The 25118-nt window shown below is 41.4% G+C and overlaps 2 protein-coding genes across 3 annotated transcripts; one reads left to right on the top strand and one right to left on the bottom strand.

The window, feature by feature from the left end:
- Positions 1-13: 13 nt before the first annotated feature.
- LOC133510434 (elongation factor 2b) lies at positions 14-18510 on the bottom strand. Of its 2 annotated transcripts, none has more exons than XM_061838324.1 (14): positions 18372-18510; positions 7846-8060; positions 6505-6686; positions 6218-6429; positions 5953-6134; positions 5744-5849; positions 5394-5646; positions 4142-4337; positions 3941-4064; positions 2879-3121; positions 2425-2778; positions 1232-1414; positions 875-1007; positions 14-663 (listed from the first exon to the last, which is right to left on the bottom strand). In XM_061838324.1, the coding sequence occupies exons 2-14, from the start codon at positions 8025-8027 to the stop codon at positions 470-472; spliced, it is 2544 nt and encodes an 847-aa protein (XP_061694308.1). In that variant the 5' UTR covers positions 8028-8060; positions 18372-18510; the 3' UTR covers positions 14-469. The 2 variants fall into 2 exon arrangements, with proteins under 2 accessions (XP_061694308.1, XP_061694307.1); XM_061838323.1 differs by lacking the exon at positions 18372-18510 and adding an exon at positions 9880-9979.
- Positions 17635-24714, top strand: LOC133510436 (cyclic AMP-responsive element-binding protein 3-like protein 3-A). The gene is made up of 9 exons (XM_061838326.1): positions 17635-17729; positions 18384-18645; positions 18977-19107; positions 20619-20723; positions 20797-20903; positions 22855-22923; positions 23185-23269; positions 23525-23618; positions 24193-24714. Exons 1-9 carry the CDS (start codon positions 17643-17645, stop codon positions 24351-24353), a joined length of 1101 nt encoding a protein of 366 aa, XP_061694310.1. The 5' UTR covers positions 17635-17642; the 3' UTR covers positions 24354-24714.
- The last annotated feature ends 404 nt before the right edge of the window (positions 24715-25118 follow it).

A 25118-nucleotide genomic window follows, 5' to 3' on the forward strand; every position in this document is an offset into this window, starting at 1 on the left:
AAAAAAAAAAGGAAAAGCCACTTCATCTGCAGTCAAAATGTTTAATTCATTATGATCATTGAAGTTTAATGTCGACCAATCCTGAAACGTTCTCGCTTGCTTAGTGCATTATTGCAGCAGGATCGCCGCTACTTATAGAGGTGCTGTTGTGTCAGCTGAAATGGAGTGACGGGGATGTTTAAAAAAAAAAAGAAATTAAGGAATTGATCACCCAACAGCTTTACTCCCAATTTTCCCCAGAACCTTTGGCCTAGGCACTTGGTGTACTGTTGTGAAATTAAAAGGTGAGCATGATTCCCCCAATTAGCCTACGACACTCACATAACCTTCTTATATTTTTTTAAAGCGGAGACTTTCACTTGAACCCGTTGTGCAAACTTATAAGCCAGTGCAAAGATTATTAAAGTGCCCACAAGGTTAAGATTTAGTGATAAGATTTGGACATTAATGTAAATTCAGGGTTCACTTGTTACAATTTGTCCAGGTAATTGTCCAGTGGGGGGATGCCCTCCTTGAGACCTTTCCGCTTCCTAATTTCAGCAACGACTTCTGCGGGTTTGCTGGTGGGGTCTCTCGGGTCACCCTGGAGAATTTGCCAGTGGTCAAACACACATTGTGGAAAGGCCTGGCCCCCAGTGTTACTACGCAGGTCAGCGGTGAACCCTTGAAGGAAAGGACAATTCACGTTTTAGCTACCAAAAATAGAAATGCTACTCCTGATTTAATAAAGATGGGCTGTTACCCCTCAACACGACTGCAACGCTCTCATACACACTACAAAAATTCATTTATCTTGTTATATGTGACAGACCCACCGAGAAATGGCTACAAATCCATCCAGTGGTGATTTCCAAATTTCAACTAAAAGACTTACCGAAGGATTCATTGACAGGCAGGTAGGCTTTCACCACAAACATGGGAGTTCCCATCACTTGAGATTCCTCAAAGACATGACCTCGTTTCCTATTCAGAACACCGTAGATCCCCCCGACCACAGCTTCAGGGCACTGAATTGAAAAATTACAGCATCAAACAGTGACATTTACAACCTTATCTGTAATGTTTGTTCAATGAAATTACGTAAATTTAAGTCTTCATTTCTTCTCTAATTTTGTAGCTCCCTGCACCCCAGAGTTTTACCTTATGAATTAAGCCCAAATTCTGCAAAATACAAGTTCCCCATCAGACAGCTGAATATTTGTGAAGGAAACCCTCCAGAACGCATTCCCACCTGAATCTCCACCAGGTACACTGGTTCCATGAGCCGAGGCTGAGCGGTGAGCTGGCAGGCGTACAGGACCCTGCGAGCCGTGGGAATGATCTGTCCTCCGCCCCGGTGGATGGCGTCGGCGTGCAGCGTCACGTCGTGAATGTCAAAACGGACGGCGCGCATGTTCTCCTCGCACAGTGCACCCTGGAGAAAGGGCAGTCGTGAATTGAACATGCAAACTCTGCACAGGTGGGGCCGGATTTGAACCCCGTTCCTCAGAACTGTGAGGTAGAAGCGCTAACTAGACATCCACTATGGCACCTGAGCTTAATACAGATATACATGGAGAAGCTACTGTAATACTAGTTGTTGTTCACAAAGGATAAATATATATACAGTAGACCTGGAGGACTAGGGACTGGGCCGAACCACAAAGATTCATATTGTAATACATTAATTATAATATGATCCGTGACCAGCACCCACTGAATATTACGACAAGGTGATCAAAAATTTACTGTAATTCCCGGCCTATGGTTATAAGCCTCACCCACTACATTTGTAAAGGAAATACCATTTGGTACAAACGTACGCCGTAGCTGTGTAAAAGCCGCAAGTGTCCACATTGAAACACGAGATATTTACAAAGAAAAACGGTACACAGAGAGTTTAACGCTAACGCTAGCGCCACGCTAACACGGCCGGTTAAAAAAAACCATACTGGTAAAAATCACTGAGACACGGCAGTAACACGCTAGCGCAGCGCTAACAGGGCCGGACCGGTAAAAGTCACTTCCTCGGCACATATATTCCACCGGTCTCAGTCTTACCTTTTCCGCTAGAGTGCCCCCTTGCGGCCGTAAGAAAACAATGCACAAATTAACCGCATGGGTTGAGAGGGTGCAAAAAAAGTCGCGGCTTATAGGCCGGAAATTATGGTTTATGGTTTCACAGATCAGTTCTCTGAGGGAAACCTTACTAACAATTTGCCCCACAGCAAAAATGGAAATTTGGCATCCCTGGAGTCGGTGACTCCGCTAGTAGCAGATCGCAAGTGCAGGATGAGGCTGTATTTTTAAAACGCATAAAAGAAAACACGATCTCTAGGAAATTTACGATTCAGCAGGGGTGCAAACTGTGAACTGCGACATAGTGGAAAACTTTGAAATACACGGATTAATTGATTGAATGGTTTTAAATTGAGTGACGGACACCTCTTTAGTGGCCCACTGGAAACCGGCCACAACGCTGTCCTTAATCTCGTTGAGGTACTGGACCCCCTTTGTCACGTCTATGAGCAAGTTGGGCCCGGTTCCATCGGGACCAAAGCACCAGATCTTCCTGGCTTCGGTCACCTCCCACTCGTACTTGTCGGCCAAGTAACGCGCACGAGCTTTGAGCTCCTGACGAGCCGTGACGTCCCCCTTCTCGATGTCTTCGGCCAAGCCGTCTGGGAAGGGACGAGACTTCATGAAGAGACGATTGTGCTTGTTGGGAGACTTGGACAGACACATCTGGTCAGATTCCTCGGTCACCGTCTCTCTATAAGACACAACTGGGTCTGATTTCTGCAATAAGAGGGGAACAAAGTATCACGTGGATAAAAACCTTTCACCGTCAAATGCTGGGCATTGGACTATCCTACCACGATCTCATCTGATTCCTTACTTTCAGTGGAATGCAGGCGTGGTCCTCCTCCAAGTCCTTCAGGCATATCTCCAGATGGAGCTCGCCCGCTCCCGCGATGATGTGCTCCCCGGACTCTTCGATGATGCACTGCACCATGGGGTCGGACTTGGCCAGGCGCTTCAGGCCCTCCACCAGCTTGGGCAAGTCGGCCGGGTTCTTGGCCTCCACGGCAACTCTGACAACAGGACTGACGCTGAACTTCATCACCCTCATGTTGTGGGCCTATAGAAGCACACAGTCACTGACCTCACAATAATTAACGGGTGAAATACCTGTAGACTTGGGACGTGCGTGAAGAGGAGAAAATACGCGTATAATAATAAAATAAAATTGTTTTAAATTTTAGTTCTCTGGTCCATGCTTTATATTGATCTTTTTTTTGTATCTAAAATTGTCACATCAGAGTAAAAAAATGCAGAATTGTCTTTTCAAATACATGGACTGTAATATTTCATAGTCAGGCTAATGTAGTTAATACTTTTGTGTTGCATATTTTGTTTTGCTGATGGCATAAAATCGCAGAGGCAGACAGTACTTTGCCTCACAAAGGTGGACTTACCATAAAGCAAACAAAGGCCTGTTGTTGAGCCCAGAGATTTCCAGAGCCCCACCCACATACATAAAAAAAAAGAATTGATTAATCCCATCCATTCTCTGTACTGCTTATGCTCACTAGGGTTGTGGGTGTTCTGGAAAGGTGGGATACACCCTAAACCTGTCGCAAGCCAGTTGCCGGGAACACACAGTATAGGCAAACAAGTATTTACACTCACAATCACACGAATGGACAATGTAGAGTCTTCAATTATCCGACAATGCATGTCTGGATACCAGAGTGCCGATCGAGAACCCATGCAAGCAAGGGAAGATCCTGGATTTGTACCCACAACCTTGCAGTTGTGAGGCAGTTGTGCTAAGTCATCCACCATGGACGACGCTCCCAACCAAATCAATAAAATTACTTTTGGTTTCCAATTACATCGCCCCCCCCCCCCCCCCCCCCCTAAAAAAATTGGAAAACCGGATTGAAGCAAATAGTACTTGTTCAAAAGTGGTGATGGTCCCCGTCTTCACCAGGAACTGGTCGACTCCAACAAGACCGACAATGTTGCCACATGGAACATCTTCGATAGGCTCCACATATCTGCCCATCATCAGGATCGTCCTGGATAACAACGTTACGGTCACGTCAAGAAAATGTGTCACCATTTTGTAACCAATGTCTGAAATAAGCCCGCTTACCTTTGGATGGGTTTGATATAGAGGTCTTCTTTCTTGCCAGGAGTGAAGTTTGGCCCCATGATGCGCACCTTCTGGCCCGTGGACACACATCCAGAAAAGACGCGGCCAAATGCGTAAAAGCGACCTTTGTCACTGGTCGGGACCATCTTGGAAATGTACATCATCAGAGGAGCTTTGGGATCGCAGTTCTTAATGCCTGTGATAAAACGATAAAACTGTCAGAAGAGATTAGTATTAAGAAGTAACAAAGTACAAATTATTTAGTTACGATTTAAAGGTGTCTGGACGTCACATCAGTATTCAGTCCGTATTTATTTATTTTTTTAGTTTTAGAGTTGAATTATCCCTTTTTTTTTTTCAAGTATTTCAACTTACACTTACACTACAGAGCATACCTACTAACTAAGATCTTGTTCTAGATTCTGACAGGATAACCGAGACCAAACATATTTTGATTTCACGATATTGTAATGACAACTCCAAGTTGTATTATTTTGAAATGTTTGGTTGAATAGCAACTTTATTTCCATTGAAAGTCCGCCACAATAAGTAAATAATAAAATAAAAACGTAAATAAAGAATTGACATTTTCCATCCATCCATCCATTTTTTTAGTCGCATATCCTCACAAGGGTCGCAGGGAGTGCTGGACCCTATGCCAGCTGTCAACGGGCAGTAGGCGGGCTACACCGTGAATTGGTTGGCAGCCAATCACAGGGCACGGAGACACAAACAGCCGCACTCACAATCACACCTCGGGGCAATTTAGAGTGTCCGATTCATGTTGCATGTTTTTGGGATGTGTGAGGAAACCCACGCAGGCACGGGGAGAACATGCAAACTCCACACAGGCGGGTCCGGGATCGAACCCGGGACTTCAGAATTGTGAGGTCAACGCTATCCAGCTGATCCACTATGCCGCCACAATTGACATTTTCTAAATGAAATCAAAATATGGGAGACAAAAGTACTAAATTCTCAGAAAATGAGTTATCAACTTTTCTTCCCTTCTCTGCTGTGTGAAGTAAAGCAGAGCGGAAATAAACTGGTTAGCCATGCTAGTAAGCTAGTTGTCTGCGGTAACCAATTCAAGGGTTATGGTTAGGGTTAGGACCGCACTACTTGAACTTGAATTTTTGGAAGCCACACTTTGAAATGTTCTCACAGAGGGAAAAGTTGCAGGGCTCACCCACTACTCAGTTTTTTCAAACCGCCATGTACCTTGACAACCGAGGCGAGCACTCCCACTTACCCATGGCGGCTTCATCATCACCCGGGCCCTCGTAGAGCAGCTCACAGCGGTATTTCTGAGCGGTGACTGGGGAGGGCAGGTGGATGGTGATCATTTGGAGCAGGGCCTCCCCAGCTGGCAGCCAGCGACGCATCACCGCCTTCAGCAGCGCTTTCCCATCCTTTTCTTTGTCCTCAGAGTCCAGCTTGATATCCAGCTTCTCAATGAGTTTGGCCGTCTCGTCCTTCTTAAAATTCATGATGGCGTCAAACACCTGATGGAGGCAATTGCATATGCGGTTTGAGCGTCAAGTCTTCATTTCATCCAGCGAATGAGCCTCTTGAGAAGGATTTCAAATGGCAGCTGTTTACCTTGAAGATGGGGTCCAAAATAAACTGGCAAAAAGAGCGAGGATATTTCTGCCCATCAGGACCTGTGGCAGTCTTGGTGAACTTGCCGGTACTTGGATCAACATATCTGCAAGTGGCCCGTGAATTATTACACATAATCAGTGGTGTTAAGCACTAGGCCACCGTGCTTCCTGTCACATATTCAAATTGTTTTATCGAAGATGTTGTACCTCTCTCCCCACAGTTTCTTCATCATGTCTTCGACTTTCTTACACCTTTCTGCTGGACTCATCTGAGCTTCTGAGCCCTTTGCAACAAATTTGGCTACGTACATCTCAGCAAACTGCTTCAGTGTGAAAGCCCAGCCATGCAGACCGGAGCCGAAGCCTACTGTGCCGATAACAGGGTCAATCTGAGAACACAAAGGTTTATTGTTTTTAAATAATTCTTTATTTTTTTTTTTTTTTATGTGTAAGAGTTGCTTAGGTTCCCTACCAGGATGTTCCCCATGGGTCCGCCCTCATCCTCTCCGTAGGTGGAAATTATGACATTGACGTTCTCTATGATGCGCTGGAAGGTCCTGAAGAGGTCCTCCGTCTCCAGCTGTAGCTCTAGCAAGGCCCGGTCCATCTTGTTCATCATCAGAACCGGCTTGATGCGCTCAGCGATGGCCTGCCGCAGTACAGTCTCAGTCTGCACGCACACCCCTGAGAGAAGAAACCGAGACGTGAGCCCAAGTGGAGAAGATCCACGTGTGGAGGAGGTTGTATGAAGGAGACTACCGGAGACACAGTCCACCACCACGAGGGCTCCGTCGGTCACCCTGAGCGCCGCCGTGACCTCAGAGGAGAAGTCAACATGACCTGGTGAATCGATGAGGTTGATGAGGAAGCCATTTCCATCTTTGCACTGCTTAATGAAGGCCAAGTCTTTCTCGGCGAGCTCATAGTACATGGAGATGGCCCTGCAAGGACAGAAAACGTATACAGTGTTGCATTAAGAGAAAAGCTTAATTTAAAAATAAGGAAATGACAGAATCCATTACAAAGTGGTGAAAACTTTTAATTCTTTTTAATTCTTTAAAAGTTTTCACTACTTTTTTTTTTTTGGCTTCGATTCAATGGACATTGGCTGCTCCTTCTGATGTGCACACCTTGGCCACTTGAGGCAGTGTAGTATGCATGGAGATGGTTAACAAATACTCAGTAAGCCACAGTAATGTCAATGGTTCTTCACAGAGGATAAAGAATATAGCCCCGTGCGTATTGTTATATTATTCATCTAGATGTGTTGCTCCATGTTTGTTTTCAAATATTTCTTAAAGGGTTAACCATTATAACTGCAACACTGATGCTATTTATTCGCCCCTGTAAATTGCTTTGCATTGTTTATTTGTTTTTTAAATTCTAAGGTGAATCTTTGTGGTCCTTTAAAATATAGAGCATATGTAATTGTATTTGTTTTATCATTAGTTTGAGAGTTTGTCTGTTAGTCCAAAACTTACTCTGGGAGGAGCAGTAAAAATCTGTCAACCTCTTTTCAGAATAATTGTTGACAGGCATCTGTTAAAACTACGACTAGGTGTGAAGTGAGTTTTTACCATCACCAAACATCGCCCGCATCTCGAGTTTTTGCTCTCTTGTCAAAACAAAAATACCCCACAAATAATAGACTGTATCATGAAACACTTTTTCAGATCTGAGTAATTGATAACATTTTTTTTTTTGATACATTTTAAGAAGTCAGTGATTTTGTAGTGGTAGATTGTCTGAATTTTCTGCAGGCTGTGGGTTCAGTTCCCACTCAGTGATGGCGTGAATGTGAGTGCAAACGTTGTCTGAGTCCACATGTGGCCTGTGACTGACTGTTGACCAGTTTAGTCTGTAGTCCCCCTCTCCCCTGAAGTTAGCTGGGATAGGCTCCAGAACCCCACCATCTCCGGGGTGCCCCAGTTAAATTTTTCATATCATAAGCCGCTTTCAGCCACATAGTGGGGATTTATAGATATGACCCATATATTAAAAAAATCTGTGTTGTAACTTAGCTGTGGTAGGTGTACCATGATTTAGCGGGGGGAATAGTGGAATAGTGTCGCATGTGCTTCAGGAACTTGAGGCACGTACGTCGATTTGATGGTGATGCAACGCTCTTGCTCGTCTTTGCGCGTGTCCGTGAAACGAGTCTCTCCGGCCCGGGACGACGCGATGATGCCGGCCTTGGACACCAGTGAGTCGGTCAGCGTGGACTTGCCGTGGTCCACGTGGGCGATCACGGACATGTTCCTGATGTTGGACTTCTTGTCCATGATGGCTCGGATCTGGTCCACGGTGAAGTTGACCTGGTAGGATAGCGACACATGCTTACATATGGTTCAAATGGAAGGGCATTTCCTTTTCGGATCTCTTAATTCACGTCCACTAGTTCTGCTGCTGTTGCAAGCCGAGTTATAAAAAGAAAGTAATTTGGAAACTGAATCTATCAGGCTGGCAACGACAACTACGACAAATATTGCACCTTCATTTGGTGACTGCAGAGTGCTGCTGTCTGACCAGACTTGGAAATTATTTGAAAAATATTTGCAACAAATCTGACGACACCAAGCCTTAAATGTATCCAATTTTATCCATTATACATAAACAGAACAACAAAATAGAGAAAAACATAGGTTATGAAAGTCAGATGTCTAAGGTCAGCACTAATCTCTACCCCCCCCCCCCCCAGTATACAGAAACCTCTTTGAATGTTTACTTACTCTTGTTGTGGGCATTGTAGATGTTACTGACATACTGTTGTGGCAAGTCTCAAAAATACATTTATAAACAAAGTATATTACACTCATCCTATATAATTGTAAGCTTGTTTAAAGGGGACAAATGTCGTATTAAATCCCCTCTCATCTAAGAGTGTTTTGAGAAGATTTTTATCGACAATTACAAATTTTCAGGGGCGCTGCCATTTTCGCGACTCACATGACCTACGTGCGCGGATGTGACGCGGTACGTCCCGCAACAAAGGCCCGATTACATGGGACACCATTTATGCCCAGCGTTGATTTTTCGGATTTATCCTCATCTGATGAAGAAATAGCAGTATCGATTGATCGGGAAGACGGAGGAATACCCTGAAAATTCACATTTGTCAATGAAAATCTTCTCAAAACACTATTAAATGAGAGAGGATTGATTTAACATCACGTTGTCAAAATAGAGTACATATTACATGACCTAGTGGATACATTGTTAATGCAAACCAGTGGATTTCCCCTTTAACAGTGAAAAGCACATTTAAAATTACTCTGACAGGAGAAATTCTTCATGCTCCTCCACTGGATTGCACAAGTACAGGTAACCTACATACATTTGTGAGTACATTTTGACGAGACCGTACTACATTACCTTTTTCAGTATTGCATGTATAGGTTAGCCCTTTAGTAAAAAACATGGAAAAAATGAACAAAATATGGCTTTGGGGGCCGCTTACAATGAGGTGGCGGGGCTCATATCTGGCACCCCAGGCATGAGTTTGACACTCACGAGGACGATTCGAAACACAAGATTAAAAGAATAGCGTCAGTAAAAACTCATTGACAAAGGAGGGCAGGATTCCCGAGATGCAAGTCCACAGTACTGAAAGATGCTAGCTGTGAATAAAATCTCATTCACCGGGGGAAAACTAAATGCGCAGCACTTGCACTTGAGTGTCAGCATTACCTACTTCCTGCATTTACGCAACCGTCTAATTTGAATTACATTTTGTTATTGATGCACGGTGCGATCGGAGGATTCAGTTTAGTAATAACGTGTTTATTGCATATGACGCTAAGCTGTAGAGCATAATAATAATGCTTCGCTATGGACGTCAGTCTGGAAAGTAGGCCGGGGATACAGCCTAGTACGCTTTTTATGTTTGTCTGTTTTTTTTTAATCACTGGATCGGACACACGGGCGCACATCGCATCACGCAAAGGAATGTATGCACCCACACACGCACTTACACAGACGGACATCCGTAAATACACACGCTTAACGGGCTCTATAGACGCTTGTTGCGTCCATACAGCAAATACGTAATGCTTATATATTTTTTCATCGAAGCAGTCATTAGCCACGACAGATTCACCAGTGCGTTCAAGTCACCGCGGCTCGACACGGACTCACCATTTTGGCAATTTGTACGTCTTCGTCGCGATATTGCTGCGGAATGCCGCGTTGGGAAAGTGCGTGCAGGGACGCCGCAGTTCAGCCAAGCTGCGGTGAGGCGCTCGAGCAGCAGAGGGCGCTGCTGTGCTCCTCCACAGGCAACATTTATGATGATTATTATTTGGCACCATGTGCAAAGTTATGTGCGCTGAATCTAAACATCGAGCCAACACTGAACTCAAAGACATGAAAGTTTACTGTAGTCACAAAAGGTGCATACCCCTCAAATATTTTTATTTTTAAATGTCAAAACATCATTGAAATAAATGGAAATGCAATTAATTAAATTAATTAATGAAAAATAATTCAATAGTTTGTACATGATGATTGCATGGTTCAATGCTCATTGAAACTTTGTTCCCTCTGGTATACCCACGAGGGGGGAGTATTATACAGTATAAGTTTCACAGCTCAGCCACAGTCATATTAGTTGTCTTTTCTGCACAGGATAAAGAATACATGTCTGTGAGTTTTATTGTTGTTGTCAGTCTACATGCTAATGCGCCATTTTTGTTCAAATAGCCATTGCATGAAGGGTTATATAAATCGAGCCAAACGGATGCTAGTTTCATTAGCCCGTTTATGGTATCTTACATTGTTGTTAGCATTAAGCTAGTGGATGTTCATAATTATGAGAGTTTAAGTGTAATTCCTTTCGTTTTGTGTTTAAACTTGAATTGTGAATGAAATAAACAACTTTTGCTCTGACCAACCGATCACAAGGTGGAAAAATGTTGATGTCGTTGCTGAATTTAACATCTTGCCAGCCCACCACACATCTATTCCCAACAGTCAATGCTCTTCAGAGATTCAAACCCCGAATCTCATAACTATCAATCAGACAAACTAACCCCTAGTACTGATAGGCCCTGTGTGATTATTTTTATTTGGAGAGCAATGTTTGCCTGACCCCTGAGTGACCTTTCAAAAGAATCACTTGCACGATGTGCGTGACCTTGCTCAGGTTAGCAAATGCCGCAGCAGCACACATCTACACGCGAGGGAAAAGGAAGTGTATATCGTGACTTCACTGGCATCGTGTAAAAAGAAATACCAATTAGTTTCCAAAATCCAATTTCATTGAACAGTTTCCTATGATAACAATAAATGGCATTCAAGCAATTTGGGAAGGCACACTGCAATGATCGTGAAAAAAGAAATACGAGTACTATGACCATGACAGTTTAAACCGGCAAGAAAAGTGAAGGCCGCCAAACACATTAATAAGCATTAAGATTTGTAATACTGCATTCATTGCCAAGCTCACTGCAAGAAGTAAATTATGTGACACTTCTTACTATAATGAGTCTTCTGGAGTATTATTTGTCTAATTATCATCATCGAATAGGCAATTTAGATTAAACTCACTGCTGCTTGGATGAGAGAAGTCCATCCATGGATGCTAACGTGTGATTTGTCTGATTGCAGGCTCCCTTTTCAACAGGATATCGAATATGGAAACACCACTTGGCATTTAGGAGACTGTGATGGTAGGTGGCAGCAACTTCACCTGATGTTCTTTTTGTGTATTTGGCAAACATTTAATCATTCCTTGACCTTTTAACTCCATCCATCCATTCATTCATTTTCTCCGCCGCTTATCCTCACGGGGGTCACGGGGAGAGCTGGAGCCTATCCCAGCTGTCAACGGGCAGGAGGCATGGGTACACCAGCCAATCGGAGGTCACATGGAGACAAACAGCCGCACTCACAATCACACCTACGGGCAATTTAGAGCGTCCAATGTTTTTGGGATATGGGAGGAAACCGGAGTGTCCGGAGAAAATCCACGCTGGCATGGGTAGAACATGCAAACTCCACACAGGAGGGTCCGGGATTGAACCCGGGACCTCAGAACTCTGAGGCCAACGCTTTACCAGCTGATCCACCGTGCCGCCCTGGATGAGAGAAGTGATTTTTTGAATTGATTCGAAAGCGTCCAAATAATACCCTCATCAAGTTATGCTTTAGTTTCAACTCCCCTCATCACTGTACATTTCCACCACGGTGTCGGGACAGAAAGCGATGATTTGGCTCACATCGCTTATTACTCATTGATAGAAGCAGACAACATGCATTTTATGGCCATTGGTGATAACCACTTATGCGGTGATGATGTTTGTATATGTATAAAGATACTTTCTTGTTTTACACCTCCTTGTCCAGCAAATGCTGTATGTGTGTGTTCTATGTTCAACTTTAACCTTTAAAGGGAGATGTAAAATACACGCACGCAGATTGCGTGTACAGCACAACATCAGTTATCTGTGTTATTCTTGCTATTGAGAGATGGTCTTGACATGTCCTGGTCAGGTCATATCTGCGTGTACTTTGAGACACTGCACCACAGATAGCGACGCAATAAAGATAGCACAGCCATGCTTACTTATTATGATTATTACTGCATTGATAATAAATGGATGCAAATAAATGGATTTTCAATCCAAGCCAAAATATTTACGAGTGCCCGGTAGACGGAATGATATCAAATACAGCTCATAGAGTGGGCAGTTTTATGTAATGAGTTTTAGTTTATGAACTCCATGTTGTTGTTGTTGTTATTTTCACATTATTTTATTTTTCACCATGAGTTCTCAATAAAAAATAGTGTGTATACTTTCCATTTGGACTCACATGAGCTGTGAAATGTCATAAATCAAAGACTTTGGGTCAATTCTTTCTAGCAATGTAATTTTACACAGCAGAAAATATTAATGTTGAAAAAAAACTATTCAATATGTCTTAGTGTTCAAACTCATGGGTGTGGGTTATAATCTTGTAAAAAATAATAAATATAATCTTTAATAATGAATAAAAACTATACCTCATAGTTAATGGGCACTTGAGCTTACTATGTTAACTGAATTTGAATTTTGGTTGTTATGGTATGTACATGAAGCCAGATTTTTCTTTCTTTTTTTTTTTTGGAAGTAGTACTTCGTATGAAAGGGAAAAAAAGTGAGAATAACTGTTAAGTGATAATATAGCAAAATACAATTTTGCCATTTCATATTTGAATCAAAACATTATGCCAGTAATCATAATTGCATAATTTATGCCATTAGTGGGAGAAATTATGTAAATTTGAAACTAAACAAACTAAACTTTGAAAATTTCCACAGTTACAATTTTAGTTAAATTTGAAAAATGCAAAAGCACAGAACTTTTTTTGCATGATTTCCTACAGCCGACGCTTGTGATCATGTAACATCGTGTCAAGGGCTCAAAACATGACATTTTTCCAAATGTGACACTGAAGCACCACCTCAACTATATTTTTTTGACATTTCTAAAGGTGTAAACTTTTTAAAAACAGAAAATAACGTTTGAACAGTTTTAACTTGATGACAATAGAACTCTCTTTATGGATCATACATTTATCTGGATTGGCATATTAAGAGATATTGTCTCAATTGTGCACAGACATTTGTCATTAGGTCAACATTGTATGGTACTGTTGTTTTCCAAATGATTTTTTTATATTGCAGCAAACACATTATATATTATGTATTTACACTTGTCATGTTTTTTTAATGTAGTTTATCATTTGTCCAAAGAACAAATATGTGATTAATTTTAAAATAATAATCTCCAAGGGAGCGTCACTGCGGATGGCTGGTTAGCACATCTGAGAAAGTAATTGAAATATTTACATTACTATTACTTACTATTTTCAACAGGGTAACCATCTACATTTCCAAAATACCGTAATTTCCGGCCAATAAGCCGAGACTTTTTTCACACACTTTCAACCCTGCGGTTTATGCGGTAGTGCGGCTAATTTGTACATTTTTTTCTGACGGCCACAAGGGGGCCCTCGACCGGAAAAGGTAAGAGTGAGACCGGTGCAATATATGTGCCGAAGAAGTGACTTTTACCGGTCTGGCCCTGTTACTGCCGTGTTTCAGTGATTTTTACTTGTATGCTTTTTTTTTTTTTTAACCGGCCCTGTTAACGTGGTGGCGCTAGCGTTGGCGTGAAACTCTCTGTGTACCGTCTTTCTGTGTAAATATCTCGCGTTTCAATGTGGGTTTCAATGTGGGCACTTGTGGCTTTTACACAGCTGTGGCGTATGTATGTACCAAATGGTATTTTCTTTACAAATATACTAGGTGAGACTTATAACCAGGTGCACTCTGTAGGCCGGGAATTACGGTAATCCATTCCCAACACAAGAGCCTAATAATTTCTTTGATAGATCGAATGAACACTGCGTCAAAGGTAACAATGTGGTAAAAAAATATGATGCATTCAACTAATGCTCTTCAAGTGAAATGCGCTGCAGATGATAATTAATGCTTAGAAACGCCTCGACCCTCCTGTTTGTCACGCTCAAAAGAAGATTATACATCTTTGCAAGTGAATATGTTCCTGAACATCTTATGTAATTCCACCCTTAATTGGGTTTATCCTTAATACAAACCCGAGACAGATGGCCTTTATTATGGCAGTAAAGATAAGGAAAGATGACACACGGTGTGTTCACTCTGACTGAGAGAGGATACGCAGGCATAAACATGGAAAACAAAACTGATGGGCTGAGTAGAAAATCTAACATTCACTGTAAATGGGAGTACTGTACATGGGTATAATTTGGGTGTAATCTTAACAGAACGTGGCCAACAGTCGTAGACCACACAGACTGTGAGACGACTTAACTCTCTCCGATAGAAACAAGCTCTGCAAAACCCTATTTGTGCCCTGTAGGCTACGTTGTCGCTTCAGATGAATAATTAACTGCAGTACACTACTAAGACTGATGATGTAGTTACACATACTGCCACCCCCAAAAGAAACGAAACAATAATCTATCGCTCTGACGGCATCAATCAAAAGTGGCCAGTACTACAAACAATTTTTTTTTTTTTTACTGAATCAAATGTCCAAACACTGAATACTGTTATTGGGGTTTAATATCCATCCATCCATTTTCCTAGCCGCTTAACCTCACAAGGGTCGCGGGGAGTGCTGGAGCCTATCCCAGCTGTTTACAGGCAGAAGGCGGGGTACATCCTGAACTGGCTGCCAGCGAATCGCAGGGCACATCAAGACAAAGAGCCGCACTCACAATCACACCTAGGGGCAATTTTAGAGTGTCCAATTAATGTTGCATGTTTTTGGAATGTGGGAGGAAACCGGAGAGCCCGGAGAAAACCCAAACAGGCATGGGGGAGAACATGCAAACTCCACACATGCGGGTCTGGGATTGAACCTGGGACCTCAGAACGTTGAGGCCAACACTTTACCAGATGATTCACCGTTCCGCCTTGGTTTAAGATCATTTATTGTTATTATTATAGTTATTATCATATCCAGTACCGTACATTTGTTGAATACAGTTAAATTTAATTTGACTTTTGTATGTAATCTTTTTTTTTATTATTCCAATGAAATCAGGAGTTTCTTATTTTCCTATATTGAATCACAACAACTGTGCATAATGATACAAAATAAAACATTAAATATACTTTATAGGAATAAAACCTCTGTGCCATTTTGGGATAAACACTTGGGCCTAATACTGTCGTACACTGACATTATCATTATGGTAGTACTTTGAGAACTACAAATTCTTTTAGGTGGTATTTGGTGTACAAAGTTTGAACAATCACTGATTGAGATAAACAGTACACATAGGCCAAAAAAAAAACCCCGAATGAATGTGAAACCACATGCAGAACTTAACACCTGCCTTGACTGATCTTTTTGTCCGATTCGTTGCGATTGGCTCACTGAGCTGTCCTCTAATCATTGGATTGGACGCTGATCAGCTGGCTTGGGGAATGAGTGATATGGAACTTCAACTTTGTCCTCTGAATCATACTTAGAAGTTCGCCTCATATGCTCAAGACACAGTATTGATCGGGTTGAGTGTTTTGATTGCTGCTACGCGCTTTCACTGACATTTCATCAAGTTGTCGGATTAAAAACACCGGCCCTGGACGAGGTCGCATTCTCTTGCTTTTAGCCCAAGGGGAAGACGAAGACGTTTTTGGCTGTTTTTGGCTGTTTTTGGCGGAGAGCAGTAAGTACATACGAAACAGTATTTCAACATTTTGACTATTTAATGGAATTTTTTCTAGTTTGTATTGATCCATCCATCCATCCATCCATTTTCTTTGCCACTTATAATCACAAGGGTTGCGGGGAGTGCTGGAGCCTTTCCCAGGTGTCAACGGGCAGGAGGCAGGGTATACCCTGAACTGTTAGCCAGCCAATCGCAGGGCACATCGAGACAAACAGCTACACTCACAATCACACCTAGGGGCAATTTAGAGTATCCAATTGATGGTGCATGCTTTTGGGATGTGAGAGGAAACCGGAGTGCCCAGAGAAAACCCACGCAAGCACGGGGGAGAAAATGCAAACTCCACACAGCTGGGTGTGGGATCGAACCCAGCACCTCAGAATTGTGTGGACAGCTGATCCACCATTCCACCGTTTGTTTGTTTTTTTGTACTACTTATTACTTTCTTACTTGAAAATAATTTACATTTCTTACCTTTAATCATTGCAGTAGCTGAATTGCTTGAAAAAATTATTTATCCACATATGATATGCTATTCTCTTCATGTATTCGCAGTGCCTTTTAGCAACCTCCTTCCCATTCAAACACATTTGTAACAAATGCTGGGATCTTAAGCATCAAATATTAAATATACTGATTAAAAGTACTCATAACAGGAGTTTGCATTAAGCAAGTCCAGGCCAGTGAGTTCTCAAACCGTTCGAGTCCACAGACCCTTTACGGGGGTGACAAGAAACCTCTTCATAAACCACTACATGCAAAGTAGCCCTAAATGGCATAGGAATTAAAGAGTATGCTATTTCTGAGAAAAAAAGTCACAATATTATGATAATAAATCTGTATTTTGAGGGAAAAAAAAGTTGTAAGGCAATGAGCATAAAAGATTAAAATATGGAAACAAGTTATATCGTTAAAAAACAGAGATATTTTGCGGTAATATTATATAATATAATATAAGTATAATTTTAAGGTAAAAATTCATAATCTTATAATGTCTGATATAGTTGTATTTTTCCAAAATCTAATGATAAAGTCAAAATTTGATGAGGGAAGAAAATCACATTTTTATTCAAGTTTTATTTAAGCGACTTTCAAAAATTATAATTTATTCTCCTAATATTAAACTGTTTATTCTGGAAAATATGTCAAGATCCTTAAAGAAAAAAATCCCATAATTATATAAATAAATGCATTTTGTTCCCCCAAAAAATAGAACTTTATTTTGTAATAATAGAACTGCCTTTTGCTCTACAAAAAAAAAAAAAAGAAACCTGACTTCATTCACGCAGGGTTGTAAAATTTATGCGGTGATCCGTCACATTCATATCGGAGTTTTTATAGTCCCAAAGCTAATGAAGGGAGGAGTAATTGGTTTATTATGTTTCTTTTATTGCCGCTTCGATCACCGAATGTAATTATGCATGATTTTAAATGATACAACAAAATACTTGATTCAAAATTATTTTGCAGACCCCCAAACTACAGCTTGGGGACACCTGAGAGTGTGCGAACCCCAGTTTGAGAACCCTGGTCTAGAGGAGTGAATTTAAAAAAAAAAAACAAAAAACCTGGAGTGTCTTTGTCCAGTGGCCAAACCATTCATTACCAATTGTTTCGTCCAAAACGTAATTACAGTGTACTTGGAAAGATGGTGGCTCTAATGTTCCTCTTTTCAGGTGAAAGCCTGAAAGTTATGGATCTCATTGACCTGCTCTTCAGGACCAAAGATGAAACCAGCAGCTGCCATGGCAACCCACCGTGGCCCATCACCATGTATGACGTAGGTACACTGGTCGTTTTGCAGCGTGGCCCCGAACATGAGCACTCTCGCAGGAGTATAATCAAGGCACCGCTTCATGTACTTGTTCTCATGTGGCTCTATCACGAGTTCATGAACTGGATGTTAAGTCCTCTTATTTGTAGGGGGCTGGTAAGGCTAAAATAAAGGGGATTACAAAAAAATAGAAGGCATAGTTCTAGACTTACTGTCTAGTACTTGTTTTGTGGCTATGTATAATACTACATGCACACCAGAAGGAGCACATCATTCATGGGCACTGCAGCATGAAATCATGATGCAGAAAGCGTTTCATTAATTATCTACTCTTTACTCTTTTTTGTGTGTAGAATACCACAGTGTGTTTTGGAATATTTTGGGAGGTTGGTAAAAATTCATGATTTTTTCATTAATTTTAATGAGGAGAGATGATTTGAGATGAGCGCCCTGCGATTGGCTGGCAACAGTTCAGTGCGGTACCCAGCCTTCTGCCAGATGACAGCTGGGATTGGCTCCAGCACTCCCATGATCCTCGTGAGGATAAGTGGCTCAAACAATGGATGGAAGGATTTGAGATGTAGTGACGGAATGTATTGAACTTGTATGTCAAGGCACCACTTTTATCTTTATATATACTGCACATACCCTTTTCCGCAGGCGCTGAGCCCAGACGAAAAAGGTCCAAAGGACTTTTTGGACTCTCTGCTAGCCGGGAGTGAGTCTTCCTCAGCTCCGGCATCTCCCCTGTGGTCCCCGCTCACCCCAGATAGCGACACACCCGACTTGGCCGGCGGCCTCCAAGTGGCTTCATATGCTTCATTTCCAGCCTTGGACGCGGGACTGCCTCACCTCACATCCGTGCAGCTTCCACCCTGGAAACATGAAAATCAAATGACGTCTGATGTTTCCATTGATCTGGGTAAGATTTCATTTTCAATTTAAAAGCGATGACGCCATGTAAAAGAAAGAAAGATTACAATTTGCTGTCACCAAACTATTTGACAGAAACTACAATTTGCTGTCACCAAACTATTTGACAGAAACTACAATTTGCTTGGTATTTATGTTACAAGCTGGGTTACAATTTTGTGGTAACTTGTCATGACGTTTGCTATAGAGTAATGTGTTTAGAGTAAATTTCTGAAGCTCAGGTATATTATTTGAATTTCTTTTGATTCTTGGGAATGACACTTGATTTTTTAAATAAAAAAATCTTATGAATGGTGACTTAACTTCTTGGGTATTTAAAGGCTGGGAGTCTGATGGCCTCCAAGAGAAGCTGGGAATGGCGTACTACCTCACATCAAATCAAAGTTCCACAACGTCTTCCAGTCAGGCGCTTACAGTGAAGGACCTGCTCTTATCCAATCTGGGAAAGAAAGTAAGACAAGAAACATTTCAAGTGTATTTGTTGTCATTCTGCACATCTGTATCTAATGCACACAGAAAGTAATGGTTTTTAAGAACAAAAAAAAACAAAAAACACTACAATTGTGTATTTACATACAGTTACAACAGTCCAATAGAATGGAAACAATCAAACTTTTATTGGTACAATTTTTGGTTCAATTAATGGACACTGTGCTGCTCTTTCTAGTGTGCGCAGCTCAGCCACGCAAAGAAGAGTTTCACATTTGACGCAATAATACTTGCAAAGAAAAAGGAAAATCAATAATAATATCACTATATTGTCTTTCTATACGTGTTGCACCACAATTTGTGTTTAGTTATCAGTTATAAACACTGCAAAACTAATGATATTTGATATCTCATGAATGGTGTTTTGTATTGTTTGTTAGTTTGACAGTAAACAGTACACAGTATGAAGTCTCTTTGTTGGAGAATTGTTCACTCTTAACTGTCACTATCAAACCAAAAAAAAACCCTACGAAATCACTGAACTACAGTTTGTATCTCCAAAAAATAACTTGTATTCAAATCAACCATCCAGTGTGAACTGAACCCACACGCAGCCTGCACGAAAGCCAGGTGAATGTATGTGACCCTATAGAAAAACCGAATGATTATACAGTAGTAAAATAATCACAACAATAACATAAAAGGGGGAAAAATATTGAATTTTATTCCAGTAATTTTCTAGGCCTGAAATCCTATCAAAATGGTACCTCTACATATGAAATTAATTTCTCGCGGAAGTCGTTTCGTAACGGAAATTTTTTGTAAGTAGAAGTGCTTTTTACATGTAAATAGCCTACTCCGTTCCAAGCCCCCCGCCAAAAATAAGCATTCAAAGTACATTTTGTAAAGAATAATAAAAATGATGTTCAGTTCACTTTGGGGCTGGGCAACTATTCAAAGAGAAGGGTGACTGAGAAGCAAAAGGTATTGTGGGGAACGGAGGAAGAGGCAAATGTTTGATAGCTGAGAGAAAACATAAGTACGATTATATGCATGCGCACAACTTAATCCCACAAAAGCTTCTTGGGGCCCATGGTGAAGAAATATCAATAAAAAACACCAATGAAAAACTCACAAAAACGTACTTGTGTGACACCGTGCGACAGCACTAGTGTGATTCGGTGACAGGCGAGTGTCCAAGGGAAACGAAAAGCATCATGGGTAAGGATTGCCTTCACTCCTAGCCAAGGGGATGCGAGGAAGATGCAGGATGTTCACGAATGAATTTCTCTTCACAACTACAGACAATATTTCACCGAAGAAGTGTTTCGTAAATTTTTCATTACTAGAGACGTTGGTAAGTAGCAGTACCACTGTATATTCCTTTCATTGAGTGCCACTTAAGGGTGTGTGCACCTATACTGGATATAAAATGAGGAAGGGTGGTTAAATCTTGTGCAGTCTTAAGGTGAGCCACCCTCTTAACACATTACATTTAATATGCATTTTGTCTATCTCAATACTGTATTACAGATAATTCCACAGCATCCTCTACAAGAGCTTGTTCTTAATGAGGATGAGAAGAAACTTCTGGCAAAAGAAGGCATAAACTTGCCCAGCGAACTGCCTCTGTCTAAGGTGAACGAGGCACGCCACATAAGTATCCTCTGCTGTTAGCTAAAACGAGTTTTTTTCTGTGTTTCATCACAAGTGTGAGGAGCGTGTTTTGAAGAAGATCCGTCGGAAGATACGCAACAAGCGCTCAGCTCAAGAGAGCCGGAAAAAAAAGAGGGAATATGTGGATAGTCTGGAAGAAAGGTACCAGTATGTCCCTCACAAAAATCACATATAACCAAAACACTCTCACACATAAAGAAATCTCTTATACAGACCAAAATACATAGGACATTTACACACACACACACACACACACACACACACACACACACACACACACACACACACACACACACACACACACACACAGAAAAAACTCACATGCAACAAAAATCCTCTCCGGAAAAAAAAAAAAAAAAAAAAAAAAAACTGTACATACAAAAAAATAACCCTCACAGCAATAAAATCGTCTCCAATGTCTCACAAGAAATAGACTCATAAAAAACTCACTCTCACAAAAACTCACATGCAACAAAAATCCTCTCAAGCAACAACAAAAAAAAAAACTCACAAAAGTCACACCCAAAGCAGTCTGGCATACCCAAACCCTTTCATACATATAAATGATGATTTATCATAAACACATTTGTTAATACCAAATGAGAGTCAAAAATTGTGCATATGAAAAGAATTTCAAAAGTGTAAACAGAAGCCATCCCAAATCAGAGAACAAAGCAGAGAAAAATGCACTTTGACCTGAAGAAGAACCCCACAATATTGGATTCAAGCACGTCAGCTAACTGAAAGTGAATGTGGTAGAATTAATGTGAATGGAACACTGAGAAAAACAAACAATTATTTCAGTCACAAAAGAAGCAATTCCCTCAATTTAAAAAAACACCTTGTTCAATAATTAAGTCGCTTGGTTTAATATTAAGGTAATAAATTAAATGAGGAAAAATGCATTATGTGGAGAAAGAGAGAGAGAGGGAAAGAGAGGGAGAGAGAGAAAGAGAGAGAGAGAGAGAGAGCAGTAAACAGTACTTTATCATGTATGCTCTCCCCTCATGCTTGGTAACCCCCCGCCCTCCACTTGGGAAAATGGACAATGAAGTGTCAATGCATGTCAGATGTGTAAATGCATCATGTCACACCACGCGGGCATGCACGAAGTACTGTAAATGTCCTCTATCTATACAGCTAACCTTTGGCACACGCTAAAGCCCGATGGTTGCTACCATCCTCCCACGCGTTGACAGGCCTGGGCCTTCAACATCATCATCATCATCACCATCATGTTCCATTGTTTGAAATGGCTGCTGCTGCCAATCACTCACTCCATTCCTGGCCTCCTACGCAGTTTCGCCATTAACTAGCTTAGTTCATTTATCGGTAGATGCACAGCAATACGGTAATTGGTCACAGACAAAGAGAGCCCAGCTGGATGTTGTCCTTTGTTTTGGTACAATCACTAATGGAATACTCTGTATTGCAGTGTATTTATACTGTCTCACAAAAGTGAGTATACGCTTCCTGTTTTATGTACATTTTATTATATATTTTCTTGGGAAATGACACTCTGCTACAATGCGAAACATCCATCCATCCATTTTATGAGCAACTTATCCTCACAAGGATAGCCCAGCTATCAACTAATCAGTCAATGTGGCTGGCAACAAAAGTGAGGACCGCCCCTAGTGAAAATGTCAAAATTGGATATGGTATGATAACACATTAACAAAAATGTCACGTCATCCATTTGAAGATCTTAATTTTATATTTGAATGAAAACATGATGGCAGATAAGACTTCACACTTTCCCTATTGCAATGTCTGAATTTTTTTTTGGGGTGGTTTTGGTAATTTATAGACCCACGGGCAAAGACTATTGCCAGGGTGCTGTTATTAGCCATGAGTCAGCTCAGTCAGAGGGCCATAATGGTGGGTGACTCATAGTGATGAAGAGAAACAATAGAGGCAGAAGCAGAAAGAAAGAAGGGCCCGAGGACTGGAGTCATTGGAAGACAGAGAGATAACACTCAAGCATATTGGCAAGGGAGGAAAAAAGGGGAAGACAATGCACTCTCCTATCTTGAGATTTTCGATACCTTTTTCCCTCATTATTATCTGCGTTTCCCTTCTCCTTCCCTAGGATGTCTGCATGCAGTGCTCACAACCTCCAGCTGCAGAGGAAGATCCACAGACTGGAGGAGACAAACAAGTAAGAGGATGAAGTTCAATGTTTATGAGATGAACTCTTGGACATGACATTTGACCATAATCAACATATACAGTGGATATAAAATGTCTGCACGTAGGGTTGAAATACCAAGTTTGTCTGACATAAAAAAAAAAAAAAAAAAAAAAACGTGGACAAGAAAAATTATTTTCACTCTTCACGAAGAAAGAAAGATATCTTTTCTTTGGCCGCTTGTCGTCCAGCTTGGTAAATGTCACAGTCTTGTGTGTCTTTGCACAACAGCGCTTTGCTGGAGCAGCTGAGCCAGCTCCAAGCGCTCCTCCCAAACAGCTCCAACAAAAACACACAAAGAGGGACCTGCCTCCTGGTGAGTTAAACCGCACTCTACATTAATTTGTCTTCATCGCTCTCTCGGCAATATTTAAATAATAGACGCGCTGAGTGCCAATGCCAAGGCACATGATTGAACGAGCATTGCCCATGGTGCGCCGTTGTGTTTATCTTTTAGATCTTGATCACATGAGATATTTGTGAAGCACCTTGGGCCGCATGTTGGGTAAAAGGTTGTGTATGCTGTACATAACTTTGTAACTGCCATTCCTCTCTCTCCTCTTGTCTGCAGGTTTTGCTCCTTTCCTTCTCTCTCATTATTTCCTCAAATATGACGCCGGATCCCTACAGTCAAGCAAGCCAAGGAGCGTACACTGAGACATCAGGTGTGTGTATGTATGAGGCAGGGTCGTATATTTGGTACCTGGACCTTCAGTGTGGACTTGATCCACCTCTTAACTACAATTTACATCCTCCCAGCATGCTTTGCAGCACTAAGAAGGTCTTTGGTGCCACAAAGCATGCTAGGAGCACTGCAAAACATGATGGGAGGGTGTAGATAGCGTTTAAAGTGCATGTTTTGTGTCAATTATTTCTCGAGTCATTCTTTTATTTGTTTTATTATTTGCTACTTATGATTATGCTAATTTTAGCCACTTTTTCCAGCTTTTCTTTCAGCCTGTAAGTGTCGCTGTGTCTTTCTCATCTAGGTATTGGACAAAAAAATCCAAACAATATGTATTGGAAGCAGTGAAGCCAGGCAGAACACTATACAATGACTAGAACAGACCATTGGGAATAAAAAGAATTTCATGGAACAAATGTTAGAATTTAGTTTGTAAATGGATGTCATTTCACCTCTTGCTTGGGCCAGAAAAAAACTGGCCCGGATGTTCCCTTCTCCAATCTCCAAACACTGAAAAAAACATCACGTACCTCCCCTGTGTTTATGTCCCTCAGTGCCGTCACGCTCTCTGCAGTCGGTCACCGAAGTGAAAGAGGTTGCTTCGACGCGTCCTCCCTTGTCGTCCTCCAGGGGCATGGTGGCCCTCAGAGGTGTAGCAGAGGAGCTTTTGAAAAGGCTGCCCGACGCCGGAGCTGCCAGGATCCCAGCGCCGTGATCACAGGCCGAGCAACGACAACTGCTGTCTGCCGACCCTCGGGAAGAAATACACAGCAAAGGCGTTCAGGCGTAGCATCCAAATGAGTCTGATTAAATTTCTCGATGGGCAGGAAAGAGGACTCATCAAGTGGTTGTCGTAACATGCAAATAACATGTTCAAGTTGATAGAGGTCAGGTGTTACTCTTGTGCTGCTTGGGAACAGTTGCTATGTATTGTTGTGATGATACAGGACTGCCCGTTTTGTGCACTATGACCCATTTTAGATCATTTTCTCATCTACATTAAATGTAGATTGTTGGTGAACATCCAGATGAGTTATTTACAAGGCTTTTGGAATGGTTTAAAAGAGGCACTCCTAGGAAGATTATGAATATTTAAAAAAAACTGCAGCACCTTTTTTCACATTTTTTTTTTCAGATGGGCGTGGCTCCAGCACGCCTGCGACCCTCATGATGATAAGCTGTATGGAAAATGGATGTATGAAAGCAGTAGTTCATAGAATAAAGCAAAAACATTCATTTTCTAAAGCATAAAAGAAATAATCATTTTACAGTCTTTTCATTTCTCCATAACTGTATGTACTGCAGCAGAGATTCTCAAAGTTTTGTATACCAAGTACCACCTCCCAAAATACCCAGCTCTCCAAGTCCTACCATTATGATTAAGATTAACATGCAGTAGCGTAAGTGTAGACCTTTAAAACAACCATCCAGGCATCGTCTGAGGTGCTTATACTCACCAAGGTTGCAGGTGAGTTGACAC

This window comes from Syngnathoides biaculeatus, chromosome 13 (genome assembly GCF_019802595.1).
Source record: "Syngnathoides biaculeatus isolate LvHL_M chromosome 13, ASM1980259v1, whole genome shotgun sequence".
Lineage (NCBI taxonomy): Eukaryota > Metazoa > Chordata > Actinopteri > Syngnathiformes > Syngnathidae > Syngnathoides > Syngnathoides biaculeatus.

What these genes read in the sequence shown, in the direction of transcription:
- LOC133510434 (XM_061838323.1), bottom strand. An exon ending in GACCCATGGGGAACATCCTG is followed by an intron (nt 6,135 to 6,217) that starts GTAGGGAACCTA and finishes TTGTGTTCTCAG; the next exon opens with ATTGACCCTGTTATCGGCAC. An exon ending in ACGCCTGCATTCCACTGAAA is followed by an intron (nt 2,779 to 2,878) that starts GTAAGGAATCAG and finishes CTCTTATTGCAG; the next exon opens with AAATCAGACCCAGTTGTGTC.
- LOC133510436 (XM_061838326.1), top strand. Translation starts at nt 17,643, where the DNA reads ATGGATCTCATTGACCTGCTCTTCAGGACCAAAGATGAAACCAGCAGC. An exon ending in TGATGTTTCCATTGATCTGG is followed by an intron (nt 18,646 to 18,976) that starts GTAAGATTTCAT and finishes GGGTATTTAAAG; the next exon opens with GCTGGGAGTCTGATGGCCTC. An exon ending in AAAGAGGGACCTGCCTCCTG is followed by an intron (nt 23,270 to 23,524) that starts GTGAGTTAAACC and finishes TCTTGTCTGCAG; the next exon opens with GTTTTGCTCCTTTCCTTCTC.